The following is an 18,373-nucleotide window of genomic DNA, read 5'->3' on the forward strand; positions in this document are numbered from 1 at the left end:
TAAATAGTCCTTAACCTGTTCTTTCACCACTGAGGGCTGCTCACCTCCTCCCCATACTGTATTGCCCAGTGCAACAGTCTGGGAGCTGACCTTGTCTACGAAGACCGAAGCAAAAAAAAGCATTGAGTACTTCAGCTTTTTCCACATCATCTGTTACTAGATTGCCTCCCCCATTCAGTAAGAGTCCCACACTTTCCCTGACCACCTTCTTGTTGCTAATATACCTGTAGAAACCCTGCTTGTTACCCTTCACATCCCTTGCTAGCTGCAACTCCAGTTGTGCTTTGCCTTCCTGATTACACCCCTGCATGCTTGAGCAATATTTTAATACTCCTCCCTAGTCATCTGTCAGCTTACTTCTTGTAAGCTTCCTTTTTGTGTTTAAGCTCACTGAAGATTTCTCTAAGCCAAGCTGGTCACCTGCCATATTTCTTCACATCGGGATGGCCTGTTTCTGAAACCACAATAAGGCTTCTTTAAAATACAGCCAGCTCTCCTTTCCCTCTCATATTAGCCTCCCAGGGATCCTGTCCATCAGTTCCCTGAGGGAGTCAGTCTGCTTTTCTGAAGTCCAGGGTCCATATTCTGATGCTCTCCTTTCTTCCTTTTGTCAGGATCCTGAACTCAACCATCTCATGGTCACTGCTGCCTAGGTTGCCACCCACTTCTACTTCCCCTACCAATTCTTTCCTGTTTGTGAGCAATGGGTCAAGAGGAGCATGGCCACCAGCTGGTTCCTCCAGCACTTGCACCAGGAAATTGTCCCCAACACTCTCCAAGAACTTCCTAGATTGTCTTTGCCCTGCTGTATTGCTCTCCCAGCAGAAGTCAGGGTGATTGAAGTGTCCCATGAGAACTAGGGCCTGTGATCTGGAAACTTTTGTTAGTTGTCCTAAGAAAGCCTTGTCTACCTCATCTTCCTGGTCTGGTGGTCTATAGCAGACGCCCACCATGACATCACCCTTGTTGCTCTCGCCTCTAAACTTAACCCAAAGACTCTCAACAGGCTTTTCTCATTTCATACTGGAGCTCTGAGCAGTCATATCAATGACAAGGTCCCTCACCAAAGGCTCTTATGTAAATTAAGTTGTCATGGGATAAGAGGGAAGATCCTTTCATGGATTGTTCCCTGACTTTTAACTAGTTCTCAAAGGATAGGAATAAATGGCCTGTTGAGAATGAAGAGGGGTACCTAGTGATGTTCTCCAAGGGTCAGTCCTAGGACCAATGCTATTCAACTTATTCATAAATGATCTGGAGAAAGGGGTAAACAGTGAGGTGGCAAAGTTTGCAGATGATATTAAACTGCTTAAGATGGTTAAGACCAAAGCAGACTGTGAAGAACTTCAAAAAGATCTTACAAAACTAAGTGATTGGGCAACAAAATGGCAAATAAAATTTAATGTGGATAAATTGAAAGTAATGCACATTGGAAAAAATAACCCCAACTATCCATACAATATGATGGGGGCTAATTTAGCTACCCCTATATAAATTCATGGTATGCCCACATCTTGAATACTGCATACAGATGTGGTCCCCTCAACTCCAAAAAGGTATACTGGCATTAGAAAAGGTTCAGTAAAGGGCAACTAAAATGAGTAGGGGTTTGGAACGGGTCCCATATGAGGAGAGATTAAAGAGGCTAGGACTTTTCAGCTTGGAAAAGAGGAGACTAAGGAGGGGATATGATAGAGGTATATAAAATCATGAGTGGTGTGGAGAAAGTGAATAAGGAAAAGTTATTTACTTGTCCCTAGCCTCTGTTTGTCAGAGGGTGGAGATGGATGTCAGGAGAGAGATCACTTTATCACCTGTTAGGTTCGCTCCCTCTAGGGCACCTGGCATTGGCCAATGTCGGCAGACAAGATACTGGGCTGGATGGACCTTTGGTCTGAGCCAGTATGGCCAGTCTTATGTTCATACTGCTCTCTTACGTATAACGCAACTCCTCCACCTTTTCTTCCCAGCTTGTCTTTCCTGAACAGTTTATACTCATCCATAACAGTGCTACAGTCATGTGAGTTTCCCCACCAAGTCTCTGTTGTTCCAATCACATCATAGTTCCTTGACTGTGCCAGGACTTCCAATGCTTCCTGCTTGTTTCCCAGGGTTCTTGCATTCGTGTACAGGCATCTAAGATAACTAGCCGATTGCCCTACTTTCTCAGTATGACTCGGGAAGCCTCCCCTGTTGCACCCTCCTCCTTGTGTTTCCTCTTGGTATCCCCACTTACCTCAGGTCTTAGGTCACTGACCCCCTAGTTTAAAGCCCTCCTCACTAGGTTAGCAAGCCTGTCTGCGAAGATGCTCTTCCCTTTCTTCGTTAGGTGGATTCCATCTCTTCCTAACAATCCTCCTTCCTGGAACAACATCCCCTGGTCGAAGAATCCAAAGCCCTCTCTCCACACCACCTGCGTAACCATGCATTTACCTCCACAATTCGATGGTCCCTATCTGAGCCTTTTCCTTCAACAGGGAGGAGGGACAAGAATATGACTTGTGCCTCAAACTCCTTTATCCTGAGCGAAGAAGTTATACTGACCTAACTGTGAGACTATATCTGTGGGACCCATCAACATAGCTACCATCTTTTGCAGAGGTGGATTCACTATGCCGACAGGAGAAGCTCTCCTGTTGGCATAGTAGCATCTTCGCTGAAGTGCTATAGCCGTGCAGCTGAGTCACTTCAGCGTTTTAACTGTAGACCTGCCCTTAGAATTTGGTGAGGAAATTCCTCTGGGTTCTAACAACATTTAAGGTAGGTTAGATTTTGTACTCAGCTAGTAGTGTCACTTTAAATTCACCCTGCAAAACTGTACTTTTGCTTCACCGGAGATGAAATATTTCCTCTGAGATGAATGATTTTGTTTGACAAATGCCATGTCATCAGCGTGTGTTTTCGTTATCATGGCTAGGGTGTGTGCCTACATTAATGCTCGAAATAGTAAATTTTCGTAATGATACTGTAAAGCAGATTTTAGTCCTCTTTGATTTGATTAATATATTATTGTACAGTATGTACTGAATGAAAAGACCCTGGTAATTTTGCCAGAGAAAGCTTAGAATGTCTGACGTCAAGAGCAGTTAAGGGAAGGCTGCCACCTGGCATTGGGGAGACAAAATGAAGATTGAGAGAAGTGAAATACCTGCAGCTCATATGTATTGGGGCTGAGCTGTTAATGGACCATGTGAAAGCAAAGGATATTGAAGTGTTAGTAGACTTAAATCACAGAATATTAAATCTTTGTATATCTGTGTGTCAAGAATGTAGAGAGGAATGAATGGGAAAAATGTGCAAGGACTCGAAGTCTTCTGAGAGAAACAGAAAGGATTTATCATCCAGATCCTCACATCTGAGAAATATTTTTAGTAAAACACGATGAGTCAGAATAATTAAGATAAAAGAATTCAAGATAATCACTAATTTCCAGAGAATGTGACTCAGTTGGAATACAAAATTGGGATATTGGATTCTGAGAGTGGAGCAATGTTGCTTTTGCAATAGGACAAGACAGCAAAGAGTCTCTAAAGGATTGGAATATGCGATGGAAGTAGTCTGAGAATATAGTGGGTGTTAACTGGTATATGGGCTTCAAAATAAATGCATCTCTTTTAGCTTGTGGAATACTATAGAAATGAGGGAACAATTAATCTTTGGGGGGTACATGTATAATAAGAATGTGTGGACTCTAGTGAACTTGACACATGATAAATCAAAAGGGTGATCATATTTTGCTATTTGTCACAATCAGTTTAATGACAGGTTTCAGAGTAGCAGCCGTGTTAGTCTGTATTCGCAAAAAGAAAAGGAGTACTTGTGGCACCTTAGAGACTAACAAATTTATTTGAGCATAAGCTTTCGTGAGCTACAGCTCACTTCATCAGATGCGTTCAGTGGAAAATACAGTGGGGAGATTTATATACATAGAGAACATGAAACAATGGGTGTTACCATACATACTGTAACAAGAGAGTGATCACTTAAGTGAGCTATTACCAGCAGGAGAGCGGGGGGTGGGGGGGAACCTTTTGTAGTGATGATCAAGGTGGGCCATTTCCAGCAGTTGACAAGAATGTCTGAGGAACAGTGGGTGTCTTTGTGTAATGACCCATCCACTCCCAGTCTCTATTCAAGCCTAAATTAATTGTATTCAGTTTGAATATTAATTCCAATTCAGAGTCTCTCGTTGGAGCCTGTTTTTGAAGGTTTTTTTTTTTTTTTTGAAGAATTGCAACTTTTAGGTCTGTAATCGAGTGACCAAAGAGATTGAAGTGTTCTCCGACTGGTTTTTGAACGTTATAATTCTTGACGTCTGATTGATGTCCATTTAGTCTTTTACGATGAGACTGTCCAGTTTGACCAATGTACATGGCAGAAGGGCATTGCTGGCACATGATGGCATATATCACATTGGTAGATGCGCAGGTGAACGAGCCTCCGATAGTGTGGCTAATGTGATTAGGCACTATGATGGTGTCCCCTGAATAGATATGTGGACACAGATGGCAACAGGCTTTGTTGCAAGGATAGGTTCCTGGGTTAGTGGTTCTGTTGTGTGGTGTGTGGTTGGTGGTGAGTATTTGCTTCAGATTGGGGGGCTGTCTGCAAGCAAGGACTGGCCTGTCTCCCAAGATCTGTGAGAGTGATGGGTCGTCCTTCAGGATAGGTTGTAGATCCTTGATGATGCGTTGGAGAGGTTTTAGTTGGGGGCTGAAGGTGATGGCTAGTGACGTTCTGTTGTTTTCTTTGTTGGGCCTGTCCTGTAGTAGGTGACTTCTGGGTAATCTTCTGGCTCTGTCAGTCTGTTTCTTCACTTCAGCAGGTGGGTATTGTAGTTGTAATAATGCTTGATAGAGATCTTGTAGGTGTTTGTCTCTGTCTGAGGGGTTGGAGCAAATGAGGTTATATCGTAGAGCTTGGCTGTAGACAATGGATCGTGTGGTGTGGTCTGGATGAAAGCTGGAGGCATGTAGGTAAGAATAGCGGTCAGTAGGTTTCCGGTATAGGGTGGTGTTTGTGACCATTGCTTATTAGCACCGTGGTGTCCAGGAAGTGAATCTCTTGTGTGGACTGGTCCAGGCTAAGGTTGATGGTGGGATGGAAATTGTTGAAATCCTGGTGGAATTCCTCAATGGCTTCTTTTCCATGGGTCCAGATGATGAAGATGTCATCAATGTAGCGCAAGTAGAGTAGGGGCATTATGGGACGAGAGCTGAGGAAGCGTTGTTCTAAGTCAGCCATAAAAATGTTGGCATACTATGGGGCCATGCGGGTACCCATCGCAGTGCCGCTGATTTGAAGGTATACATTGTCCCCAAATGTGAAATAGTTATGGGTGAGGACTAAGTCACAAAGTTCAGCCACCAGGTTTGCTGTGACATTATCGGGGATACTGTTCCTGATGGCTTGTAGTCCATCTTTGTGTGAAATGTTGGTGTAGAGGGCTTCTACATCCATAGTGGCCAGGATGGTGTTTTCAGGAAGATCACCAATGGATTGTAGTTTCCTCAGGAAGTCGGTGGTGTCTCGAAGATAGCTGGGAGTGCTGGTAACGTAGGGCCTGAGGAGGGAGTCTACATAGCCAGACAATCCTGCTGTCTGGGTGCCAATGCCTGAGATGATGGGGCATCCAGGATTTCCAGGTCATAAACAACTACAGAAGAGCCTTGGCAAGTGTACTGAATATTTATAACAACATTTGTAACCACCCCATTGTCCAGTGAAAAACTTTCCCTCTCCCCAAACTGGGAGCTCATGTTCTGTACATGTCAAAAATAGCTTTGGTTTTTCAATGATACCAACTGGTGACCAGAGGGGAAAAACCCACATATCTTGTGTATTTGAGGAAAGGAGTTAGTTCTTTTCACACTATTCATCCAAGCATAAGTTTTCTTAGCAAAATCCTTTGAGCCAAAAATAACAAGTTGGCACTGTGGAGGTGGACAGGTACCACAGTAAAAGTACATCATGTTTATGTTGGCATGGCATGAATGGATTGTAGTGGGAATTAGAATCTGGGCCCAAGTTTTTAATATGACAGACCCAAGTTTTAGCCACTTAGCTACACTGCATCCGATGAAGTGAGCTGTAGCTCAAGAAAGCTTATGCTCTAATAAATTTGTTAGTCTCTAAGGTGCCACAAGTACTCCTTTTCTTTTTGCCTTTCAGAGTGATTCTATCAAATGTATGTGTTTTGCTGTGCTGTATAACCACTAGAGAACACCCCTCAACAGACCCAGGGATAGAACCCATAATTCCTGATTCCCAGTACTTCTCTGTTGTCTCCTAACTAGGTGTGAAAGCCCAAGGCAAAGGTATGAGCATTCCTTGTAATTGCTAGTCTCTGTAAAGGATAACAGCACATTACTGCTTCCAGTTAGTCTTCTAGCTCAAAGGGTAGAGATCTGGGTTGTGGTTTTAAAGGTCCTGAGTCCCAGGTCATTGTAAATCCATGTGATGGAATTGGCTTTTTCAGTTTACCTTTTTTTTTAAATTGCAAATTACAGCCCCCCGACACTCCTCAACAACTTCTAAAACAAGACATATGTATGTTAAGAGAATGTTATTGTTGCCATGTCAAGCACTCAAAATAAATGGTTGAGAAATATCTGTAAATGAATGAAAAGAACATATTATGGATAGCTCTAGACATTCTCCCTACTGATTTTAACTGGGTATACTTACTCGTGTGTGCACATTGAAATACAGTCAGTCATTATGCATTTGAGTATTTGATCACATGTGGTACAGTGAACAAAATGCAAGTTCGTTGCTCTGTTTCTTTATTGATACATCCCACTGTTATATTTGCTTCCCCAACTGTGGCCAGACACATTGATCTGATGGTTTTATGTTTCTGCCCCTTTCGCCCTTCAGGATCCTTAGGGCGTAATCCCTTTTGATGCTTGTCAATTTTTAGCAGGTATATTACTTCGTACTTCCTACACCAAAGTTACATTGTTCCACCCATGGCCCTATTTTTTCTGTGTCTTCAGTTCCAAGCTCTGTGTTTAGATAGGGTGCTTACAGGTATTCTGTATTGCTGAGATCATATGAATCTGATCACTAGTCACTCGGATTTCCATGTGGCACATTTCCTGATAGATAAATGTCATCCAGTCTGAAAGCGGGTTATTTATAAATGTGCAATGATTTTTTTGTCGATGAAGTTCTGTTATTGGTAAGCTATTCTCTGATTGGCTGAAGAACACAAGTCTGGTGTTTATTTGCCATGCCAAATTCAAATATTCAGTAATCGTACAAATAAGCAATTGTCGTTTTGATAACTTTGACAGTGGTACAATTATATTTTTCACTGGGTGCAACAGAAATAGGCATTGCCATAGAATGCCATTTGGGGATAATTTACTGTGTTTTATATTTTTAAAATTGCAGAGGTTATATACAGTTTTTATATAGGTATATATTTAACTGTTCACTCAAACCTTTGTATGTCTATTTTGGTCTGGGTTTTGAGGGCAGCAACCAAAAATTGTAACTCAAAGGGGAGGCTCAGTTCAAAAAGTTTAAAAAATCTCTGATTTAACTTTTCTGTCCCGTGGTCTTGCCAGTAGGTAAAATGAGTATTAAAATGAGTAAAATGAACTGCTTCTCAAGGGTGCTTGGGTAAAAGGTGCTATGTACTTGCAAGGTATTCATATGTCCTTTCCTTGATATTGTTTCCTACACAAGCTCTTTGAAATTTAGTATGTCAAGTGCTTTACTGAAGCCCCTCTCTTTAAGGCAACCTGTGTGTTTCCAATTGTTTAGCTGATTCTCTTCCCTCTTCTTAAGTATCCACATACATTCCACATCTGCTTCTGATTTAGATTTCACTTGAATAGACAGCGTTTCTTTACCTTAGCAACCATACTGCTGTGCACATTGCATGTGTGGGATCTGATCAGTATTGTCTCATTGCTTTCTTTCCTATCTCTCTGTTTGTCTAGCCACCTGTTTTATTCTGAGATCGTTAAGCTCTTTGTGATGGGGAAAGCCTTTGTTTTGTTTGTATAATGCATGATGCAATGGGGTCGTCTTCATAGAATCATAGAATATCAGGGTTGGAAGGGACCTCAGGAGGTCATCTAGTTCAACCCCCTGCTCAAAGGAGGACCCAGTCCCCAACTAAATCATCCCAGCCAGGGCTTTGTCAAGCCTGACCTTAAAAACTTCTAAGGAAGGAGATTCCACTACCTCCCTAGGTAACACATTCTTCTTTGATTGGAACTCCTAAGAGCTGTTACAAAACAAATACATAAATAATATGTACACAACGTGGTATGGAATTAAAAATTCAACAAAGAAAATATATTCTCATTTTAACTCATGGCTAATATGTTTTAATCCATGTCCAGAGCTGCAGACCTGCTCATGAAAGATAATCAGGTGTTTTACATTCAGTACTGAATTAGCTACCCTTCATGTTTCTGTGTTTAACCTACCTGATTGTATCGGATGATAACCCTGATCTCATTTTTAATATTTTCTTAGTATCCTTTTAGCTATTATGTAAATTCAAGAGATTCCAATTTTAATAAAGGCCATACCTTTATGTAAATTAGTTCTTGTAATGATGCTAATATAGCTATGATGCAAAACAGTACTTCATTTGGTCAAACGTCTTTCATCAAACCATGTCTCAAAATGGTATTACTAAAGCTTTGTCTTCCAATACAGTTAAAATGTACAACCTCCTAGTGTGGCTGTAGTTATGACACACTAAGCTGTTCCCACAGAGGAAGAGGGATAACATATAGCGGTGTAAGGTTTATACTGATATAATTGCGTCCACACTATGGATTGTACTGGTATAACTATATCAGTGAAAGTCACAGTCCTAAGCAACACTGTCAAAAAAAAAAATATGTAGACCTGGTTAAAGGAGAAGTGACATTTTTAGTTGAGATCAGAAATATGGAAGGTTCCTGAACCAGAGAGCTAGAGGAAAGCTGTTCCAGATGGCAGAGGAGAAAGGTCTCCCACAACCAATGGCAAGATTTTTGTGAAGAGTCAGATGAGGCTAGTGCTAAGTGGGTAGGGAATAGAGAGAGAGAGCGAGAGAAGGGCTGCTACAATATTAGTTGGTGGGGAAGGCAGTTGTGAACTGAATTCAGAAATTAATGGGGAATCAGTGAGGTGGTTTGAGGATGCGGGTGACATTTGCGCTTGATTTGTTATGAGTTTAGGCAACAGCATTTGTTAGGGCAGTGATGCTCGGACTGAAACTCGCGAGCCGCAAGTGGCTTTTTAATGTGTGTCCTGCAGCTCTTTGCAGCACATGTTATTAAAACACTGTGTGATTTAATTATTAACCAATCTAAGTTATTAACCAATCAGGATGCTTTTACTGTGTTATTAACCAGTTGTAATTGATAAAATAATAATACTTGGTCAGTCATTTTGCTGTGAGAATAGTTTGTGTGTGTATACACACACACACACACACACACACACACACATATATAGTAAATGAAACAACGAATTCAGACGACTGGGTAACGTTCGTGGCTAATTTCGCTCCTGAAGCACTGAGGTCTGCGTATCACTGCACTAGAGTCTGGAGAACTGGAATTTTAAGAGAAAATAGGGAATTGTCATTGTCCAGGTGAGAAGTGTTGAAAGCAAAGACTAGGGTTTCACCAAAAGGGGAGTCAACCCATTGGCCTACATGAGAAGTGGAAGAAGAAAAAGTTCAGGGTCCAGGGTGATGTCCTGGCTTAATTTTACAAACATAAGGAGTATAGTTTAAGGAATGGTTTTTTTTTTTTTCGAGAGAAAAATGCACAGCCTCATAGATTCCCTGATTTAAACTTTACCTGGTGAATCAGAAGTTGATTAGATATTTTTAGAGAATCGCATTTGAGGATCAAGCTTCAAACAACTGAATATTTGTCAAGAAACTATTGGAACACGAATATAATGTAGTGTCAGAAGGTCTGGTCATGTTTATAGAAGGATTTGGGCTGAATATAATTACAGACTCATAGTCTTCAGGGTCAGAAGAGACCATCATTATCATCTAGTTTGGCCTCCTGTACGCTGCAGGCCACAGAAAGTCATCCACCCACTCCTGTAATAGACCCACAACCTCTGGCTGAGTTACTGAAGTCCTCAAATCAAGGTGTAAAGACTTCAAGTTACAGAGAATCCACCATTTATTCTAGTTTAAATCTGCAATTGATCCAGGCCCCATGCTGCAGAGGAAGGTGAAAAACCTCCAGGATCTCTGCCAATCTTCCCCAGGGGAAAATTCCTTCCCAACCCCAAATATGGTGATCAGTTAGACCCTGAGCATGTCGGTAAGACGCACCAGGCAGACTCCTGGCAAAGAATTCTCTGTAGTAACTCTCAGCCTTCCCCATCTACTCTCCTATCACCAGCCATTGGAGATATTTGCTGCTAGCAGTCGCAGATCGGCTACATGACATTGTAGACCAGTGGTCCCCAATCTTTCTGTGGGAATAGCATATTGCTATTCCCAGAAGACTGTGGTGGGTGCTGGACACCCCGCCACCAAAATGCCGCTGAGAAACGGCAACACATCTTGGCGGCATTTCAGCAGGTGGTTCTCTGGCAGCCGTGCTTGGCGGCGGTATTTTGGTGACGCGGTGTCCTGTAGGCACACAAAAATGCCCCAGCGGGTGCCATGGCTCCCGTGGGCACCATGTTGGGGACCACTGTTGTAGACAGTCTCATCATAAAATTCCCTCCATAAACTTGTCAAGCTCAGACTTGAAGCCAGTTAGACTTTTTTGCCCCCACTGCTCCAGTTGGAAGACTGTTCCAGAACTTCACTTCTCTGATGGTTAGAAAGCTTTGTCTAATTTTGAGCCTAATCTTGTTGATGGCCAGTTCTTATGTCCACATTGGTGTTGAACTTACATAAAGTGTGTGATTTATACTTAATAGGTGATTTTCAGAGTGAGGAAAAAGTGTATCTTGCTGGTATATCTTTCAATAGTGTCCACATTCACTTGATTCTATACTTTCTTTTGTGAAGGAAATCATTTTTAGTCTGTACAAAGACTCAAAGGAGAAACTTCCATTTCACCTCCAAAGAAATGCGCAAGGGTCCACACACCTATTTCAAAGTGATTAAGTGACTTATAAGTGTAAGTCCCATTTTCAAATTTGAGTTAGGCATATAGGAACCTCAGTCTCATGGAATGTCAATGGGAAAGTCAATTTGACCAAAGCTCTAAAATTAAACAATATCTTTCCTTTCTGGGGCTTTCAGAATTATCCACACAGAGCATGATGCATTCAGTTTTGAAGTGTTAGATGTATTTATTTAGACTTACAAGAGCCACAAAGAAATGCCTCAAATTATTTAAAAGCACAACTAATATAAACATATTTGTAAATAACACTCTGTGTTTAGAAGGACGCTATCTATTTGAAATCTAATTCATTAACATAAAAGGTGAAAAGTACTTTCAGGTATTAGCATATGTCCCTGAGTCCCCATTGCCAAATGTCGTGGTTTTTCAATAGCATTATCCTACTCGCAATATTTGTCTCTCCTTGGTTGTTGTATGAAATATGCAAACCCAGGGAAGAAGGTGCTCTAAGTCCCAAATCCTGCAAAAACACACACACAGGAGTAGGACTGTTGAGTTCAATGTGTAAAATGGCCAATGCAATGCAATTTGCAACGGTGTAATTAAACACAAAGTAAAGAAAAGTGGAAAAAGGAAGAGATTTTTCCCCGTAATTTTTCATTTATAGTAATTTTAGGTGGTGGTCATAAAAAAAAAAAAAAAAAAAGTCAAGCAGAAGTGACTTTTAAGTTGCCAGTGTCCTTGAGTAACCATTGCCTGATGAATGGAATGGACAAGAGGACAGAGAACTGTGGCAGCAGTCTTTTCTGATTCTCGTAGCTTTGGCAGCAGCTGTATATAGTGCTGAGCTTCACACTCATTTCATCACACTATCTAGAGGCACTCTTTTGTTCAGTGAGGCGAGAGCACCGGGGTGTAACTGTGCAGCCACTTAATAGCATGGAAAGTTCAAGCTCAGCATTCACCACACAGAGAAGGCTGTGTGTACTACTTTGAAATCTCCCTAGTAAACCTCTTTTGACTGACATATTGGCCTGCTGAGTGATGTGATGCAGACTCTTAGGCTGACCTCTCTTGTATTTCTGTTTACACTTCATCTGAAGTAATTTCCCAGTGTGATGGAAAGATGTCATGCACTTTGGCTGGAAAGATAAAATAGATAAAAATGTAACCAGGTTACAGCAGGAAAGTATCCCAAGGTTGTTTGCCAGCAGGTGCTTCCCATGACATTCCTTCTGGAATTCTTATGACTTCAACTGTTTGGTAAAGAGTCTGAGCAGCTTCTAAGAAACCAAGCGTCAGTGCCTTGGGAACTGAAAAGCAGTAGAAGATGCATGTAGTGGAGCCAGGCTTTTGTTTGCCTGTTTACACTTAATTTCTGGTAGTCTTTTTATTGTGTATTCATGGCCACATGGAAGCACCACAAAATACTGTGCTGAAATAGGTTTCATTTTGCTAATCCTGTTTTATTCTTATTTCATTGTAGCTTTGCAAATGCCATAATGAATTTGAAATATATAGTTGAATGATACAGTGTCATGGAATGTATTGGAAGCTAACCTGAATACATTTAAAACTAGACGCGATTTTTTTTCATGTGAAATGCAGTTCACATTCACTCAATCACACTATCTTGAAATAAAAGCCCTGCATACCAAACAGGGAAGGAAGTGTAAACCTCTATTCCTGCAGCATGCTCAAATCTATAATGTGAGTGCAATCATTTTATCCATGCCAAAGAGGAACTTTTCTTTCATGAGGACCTAATAAAGGAATTTTCTTCCACTTGTTTTTACTGTTTATACAACCCAAAGAGTGCTAGTTGCTTGAAATGGGTTTGCTAAATTATTACTATTTTATATTGTGATCGCACGTAGAGGCCCCAACTGAAATTTGGGCTGCATTGTACTGGCCCTGTGCAAACACAATAATGACAGTATCTATCCTGAGGAGCTTAAGCTTTGTCTACACTACACATTTTTATTGGCAAAAGGCACCTTTTGTTGACAAAGCAGTGGAGGTATACATACTGCGCTGCTCCTCCTGCCGACAAAACTCTCCTGCTCTGCCGACAAAATAAATCCACCTTGATGAGAGGCATAGAGATGTTTTTGAGGCAAAGTTAGATCGACAAAGTGTCAGTGTAGACACCGCACTTGGATTTGTCACTGTAAATGGCCTCCAGCAGGTGTCTGACATTGGCTATCCTGACCACACTGGTCAGCAGTTTGAACTGCGCTGCTCTGCACCCAGGTACGCAGGTATCCACCCCTCCCCCTTTAAAGGCCTGAGAATTTTTGAAATTCCATTTTCTGTTTGCTCTGTGTGGACCGGACATCACATCACATCTTCCCAGCTTATCATGGCGTTGTCAGCAGCAAATGCTCTTCCGCTTCGACCACAGCTGAGTTGTTGGATCTGCTGAGTATATGGGGAGAGGAGGCTGTCCATCCCAGCTGCACTCCAGCTGTAGGAACTTCAATACCTATGGGCAGATTTCTCGTGGCCTGAGCAATGAGGGCTACGAATCGGGACACAGTTCAGTGCCGAGCAAAGATAAGGAAGCTGAGGCAAGCATACCAGAATGCAAGGGAGGCAAACCCTCACTCTGGTGCTTTTGGGAAAGACCTGCAGCTTCTGTGAGGAGCTAGACCCCATCCTCGGCGGTGACCCCACCACCAAAAGCCCGTGGATACTTTGGTAGGGCTGGAAGTGGCAGACAGTGGATCTAACCCTGAGGACAAAGTCATGGACGAGGAGATTGAGTTGGAGGATGATGTGGAGCACACGTCAGGGTTGTCCAGTGGCATGGCAAGTCAGGACCTCTTTTCCACTTTTGAGGGATCTAGCCAGTCGCAGCAGTTGATCTCTGGTGCCCGTGATGCAGAAGAGGAGAGCCCTGGTAAGTGATCTTTTTTAGTTGATGCTGCTTGGTTAGATGAGGTAGAGCTGTCCTTTTCTCTGTGTATTGTTGAAGAGGGTGAAGGGATAGAAATGTACAAGACTAGCTGTGTTTGTGTGTGCAGCTAAGCAGTGCAGTGGAACAGTGTGTTAATGCACACCAAGATTTCACAGGAATTCTCCAGAGAGATCTCTAGGAAACTTTCCTGGAGGTACTCACCAATTCTCTGCTGAAGGTTCCTTGCCAGAGCTGCTTTGTTCCTTCCCTCATCGTAGGAAACTTTTTTATGCCACTTGGCAATCACTTGTGGAGGGACCAAGGCAGCACATAGGTGAGCAACATAGGTACGGGTCTGAACCCGCATGCATGCAGTAGATGCACCCTTACATCCTTGCTTGCCCTCAGGAGTGAGATATTGGCTTCAGTGACCCCCGCCTGTGGGATATGGTGGCAAAATTTACAATATTGTCCATAGTCGCCTTCACTGATCCCCTGAAAACATCACCTATACCCTTTCCCTATCTTGAATGCCCACCCCCCACTCAGGTCTAACTCACCACGTTTAGGGTGCATGCCCAAAATATATGCTTGCCAAGAGTCAGTGAGAAAGTGAATGGTATGTTACAAGAGGTGTATTTTACTGTAATGATTGAATGCTGTGCATGAACTAACCATCATGCTTCTGTGCATTGTTTCTTGTGCTTCTGTAGATGTGGCTTTCGGGGAAACCTCCTACATGCTGGCAGAATGCCTCTGCCAGATAAGAAGGCATCAAAGGCGTAGCAAGGAGGACATGTTCTGAGAGGTGCTCCAATCCTCAGAGGCTGAAAAAAGAGAACATGGAGTGGAGAGAAAAGGAAAAGGCAGTACAGAAATGAGAGTGAGGAGCGCATTCTAAAGGGCCATGAGTGGGTGATAAAAGTGATAGAGGAACAAACAGAGATGTTGAAGTCCCTAATCATGCTACAGTCAGAACAGATGTGTGCTCAGCCCTCCCTCCTCAGCCAATACAGAACTATTTTCAATGCCCTTCCCAAACTCCTCCCACACATTCGGTGCAACTTCCTAGCATGTCTGAAAATCCTGTTTGCTCCATCCCTTTGGACAGGTTCCAAAATGATAGCTGGACTTATGCACAGCTCTGAGAGCCTTCACGGTCCTTCACTGTTATCTCCCTTCCCACCAAACCTTTTCTGTGTTTTAATTGTGTTTAATAAAAACAAACTCTGTGAAAGCAAACCAATCTTTTTGTGTCCTACATGTAGTGATTGGTGCGGGTAGTAATATATAGGTGCAGTTTAATCATTTACTTAGTATAAATCCCACTCAGGAAGCATCACAATTTTTAGGCAAAACAAGGTAACTGAAGTTAATGAAGCATGGCAGATTGCTATGTAGAAGTACACATTCCTGGTTCTCATTATCAAAATGTTGCCTCAAAGCCTCCCTGATTCTAACATCTCCCCCATTGATCCACTCTAATAAACCCTGGTTTCGGGCTGCTCAAAACCAGCAGCCAGGCAAGCACTCAGTGCTAGCACTCCACCCCGGGGAAACTTTTCACCCTTAGCCTCACAAATATTATGGAGTGTGCAACAGGCTGCTACGATGATAGGAATGTTTTCCTCATTTAGGTCCAATCTGCCATAAAGGCAGCACCAGCATGCCTTTAATCTGCCAAAGGCATATTTCACTGTCATTTTACACCTGCTCAGCCTACTGTTGAAGTGCTCCTTGCTGCTGTTCAGGTTTCCTGTGTAAGGCTTCATGAGCCATGGGAGTAAGGGATAAGCTGGGTCTCCCAGAATCACTATGGGCATTTCAACATTCCCCACTGGAATCTTCTAATCTGTACAGCCCAGTGTTCCTGAAGATACATGTGTCATGCACCTTTCCAGACCATCCCACACTGATGTCAGTGAAATGCTTACGGTGATCCACGAGCACCTGCAATACCATAGAGAAGTACCCTTTTCTATTGACGTACTCCATTGCAAGATGGTCTGGTGCCAAAATTGGAATATGCGTTCCATCTGTCGCCCCTCCGCAGTTAGGGAATCCTATTTCCTCAAAGCCATCCACTATTTCACACACATTGCCAAGAGTCACGGTCCTTCATAGCAGGATGCAATTAATGGCCCTGCACACTTGAGTTAACGCAGCCCCAGTGTTTGACTTTCTGACTCCAAACTGATTCGTGACCGACCAGTAGCAGTCTGGAGTCGCCAGCTTCCACACAGCGATAGCCACGTACTTCTCCACCGAGAGGGCAACTCTCATTCTGGTGTCCTTGTGCCGCAGTGCTGGGGCGAGCTCTGCACACAAGGTGGCTTTCCAAATCCGAAAGTTCTGTAGTCACTGCTCATCATCTCAGACCTGCATAACAATGCGATTCCACCACTCAGTGCTTGTTTCCTCTTCAGATTGGGAGCTCATGATATACTGCATGACCAGACGTGATATGGCCATAACAGTGACCACAACAGCAGAGAGCAGTGTTGGATCCATCCTTTCAGACAGAGATGGTGAGCACACAGTAAACAGGGACTGTTGAAAAATGCTGCAAAATGCAGTCGGAAACCCATGGAATGCTGGGATGGAAAAACTTCATCATAGGATGTTGATCCTGCACCTATGATGTGCTGCGATCCACTCTGCCTTCCCACAAGTCCTAGCTGCAGAAGGTGGCGAGTAGCACAGTGGGATAGCTACCCACAGTGCACTGCTCTCACTGTTGATGATAGAGCACCAAGTATGGAAGCACTCTGCTATCAGAGGGAGTCTACTGTGAACATGCATTAGTGATATAATTATAGTGCTTTTTGATTGTCAGCAAAAGTTTGTAGTGTAGACAAGACCTTACAAATTGTAGCAAATCCCAGCCATGCAGTCCAAAATGCCTTGTGTCCTAGGTTTGTGATTAACTTATCCTTAGTTATGTTAATTGAGGGCTGAGTTCACAGCCATCCATTTCCATGAGGTCCATATTCATCCCATCATTAGCACCTTTCAATTTAACAGTACAAGGCAACAGAAGGAAATTAAATTGGGGGGGATGTATCCCTGTATCTCAGGAACCCCTTGGTCAAATTACCTCAAATTAGGACCCCTAATGCTGCTTTTGTGCCCCATGAGGGACACCAAATTTAAAAACTAGCCGAGGAACTGTTTGGATTTTAGAACATTTACAAGAGTCAAGCTTTAAAGCATATAATGTGGTGGGAATGGAAAGCCTTTAGCCATTTTTTTCTATTGGTGCATGCACATGGTAAAATACATTTTCTTAAATACCATTCTCAGTTTGGATCCCCCCCAAGAGTTAAAGTGCCATAGGCTACCTTGGATAAACTGTTGATAAAATGCAGGACCATGATGACCTGCGTGATATAAATAGTTTGATCGTTTCCTCAGTGCAAGAAAGAAAGAAAGAAACCCACCTAGAAACTTTTTGAAAAATGGCTATTTTTTCAGGGCTTTTATCATCGCAAACCCTGCTCAAAAGACCCCTCATTGGGTCATTAACCTTACCCTGAGGCAAAGCAAATTTCAAAGGAAACCAACTAAGTCTGTCAGCTTTAGAGATTTTAGAAAGGTTGAGTTTTAAGGATAAGTCATGATGCAACCTTAACTCTAGTAGTGCTGCCGTTCCCCTATAATATAGATCAGGTTTACACTAAAAAATTAGGTCAACCCAGCTGTGTTGCTCCTAGGTGTGAAAAAACCCCCACACTGCTGAGTGACATACTTAAGCTGACCTAACCCCTGGTGTAGACAGTGCTAGGTCGATGGAAGAATTCTTCCATCAAGCTAGTTACCACCTCTCAGGGAGGGGGACTAACTACAGAGACAGGAGAACTACTCCTATCTCTGTAGTGAGTGTCTACACTGAAATGCTACAGTGGTGCAGCTGCAGCTGTGCCGCTATAGTGGTTTAAATGTAGACCATAGCCATAGTAACTTGCAATGCTGGCTGAGAGCAAGAGGGGCAAGTGCTAATTACTGTGGAAACCATAAACTCTGTCCTGACGATTCTGGGAAAATCTCCAGGAATCCGTTTCATATAAGTAGGTTTTTGCAATGATGTTACGTGTTAATCTTTTTAAGAAACTTTCCATTGTGTATTTCTGAAGCCACTTTGGCTTACACTTATTCCAGTCAGTGTTGTAAATACATTTATTTGGATTCTGTAGCGTTATCCTTTGGCATGTTTGGCATCCCTGGTTTTCCCTTTGTTACAGAATTTCAAGCTAACTTGGGAATGGAGGGAAGACTACTTAATTAAGTAGTAATTGTTGTCAAACCAATTGTTGACTTGTTTACTATCTGAGGTGAAACTGAAGGAGTTAATGATCTAACAAATTGCACATCAATCAGGAAAGACTAGTTTGAAAAGAATGGTTTTATT

General features: G+C 42.5%; 1 protein-coding gene and 1 long non-coding RNA gene across 15 annotated transcripts in view; both read left to right on the top strand.

Moving 5' to 3' along the window:
• Window positions 1-18,373, top strand: part of FAM168A (family with sequence similarity 168 member A) — a 362,823-nt gene that overhangs the window by 125,961 nt on the left and 218,489 nt on the right. For 5 of the 14 annotated variants that reach the window (XM_038386405.2, XM_038386325.2, XM_038386381.2 and 2 more), the window contains one exon: window positions 16,392-16,493. The exons of the other annotated variants lie outside the window; for them this stretch is intronic. In XM_038386405.2, the coding sequence (XP_038242333.1) occupies window positions 16,491-16,493 (3 nt within the window). In that variant the 5' untranslated portion in view covers window positions 16,392-16,490. The remainder of the gene's footprint in view (window positions 1-16,391; window positions 16,494-18,373) is intronic. 14 annotated transcript variants of the gene reach the window in all.
• Window positions 10,189-15,203, top strand: LOC122457864. The gene is made up of 2 exons (XR_006277543.1): window positions 10,189-13,968; window positions 14,679-15,203. It is a non-coding gene; the product is annotated as an uncharacterized LOC122457864 (long non-coding RNA).

This window comes from Dermochelys coriacea, chromosome 1 (genome assembly GCF_009764565.3).
Source record: "Dermochelys coriacea isolate rDerCor1 chromosome 1, rDerCor1.pri.v4, whole genome shotgun sequence".
Lineage (NCBI taxonomy): Eukaryota > Metazoa > Chordata > Testudines > Dermochelyidae > Dermochelys > Dermochelys coriacea.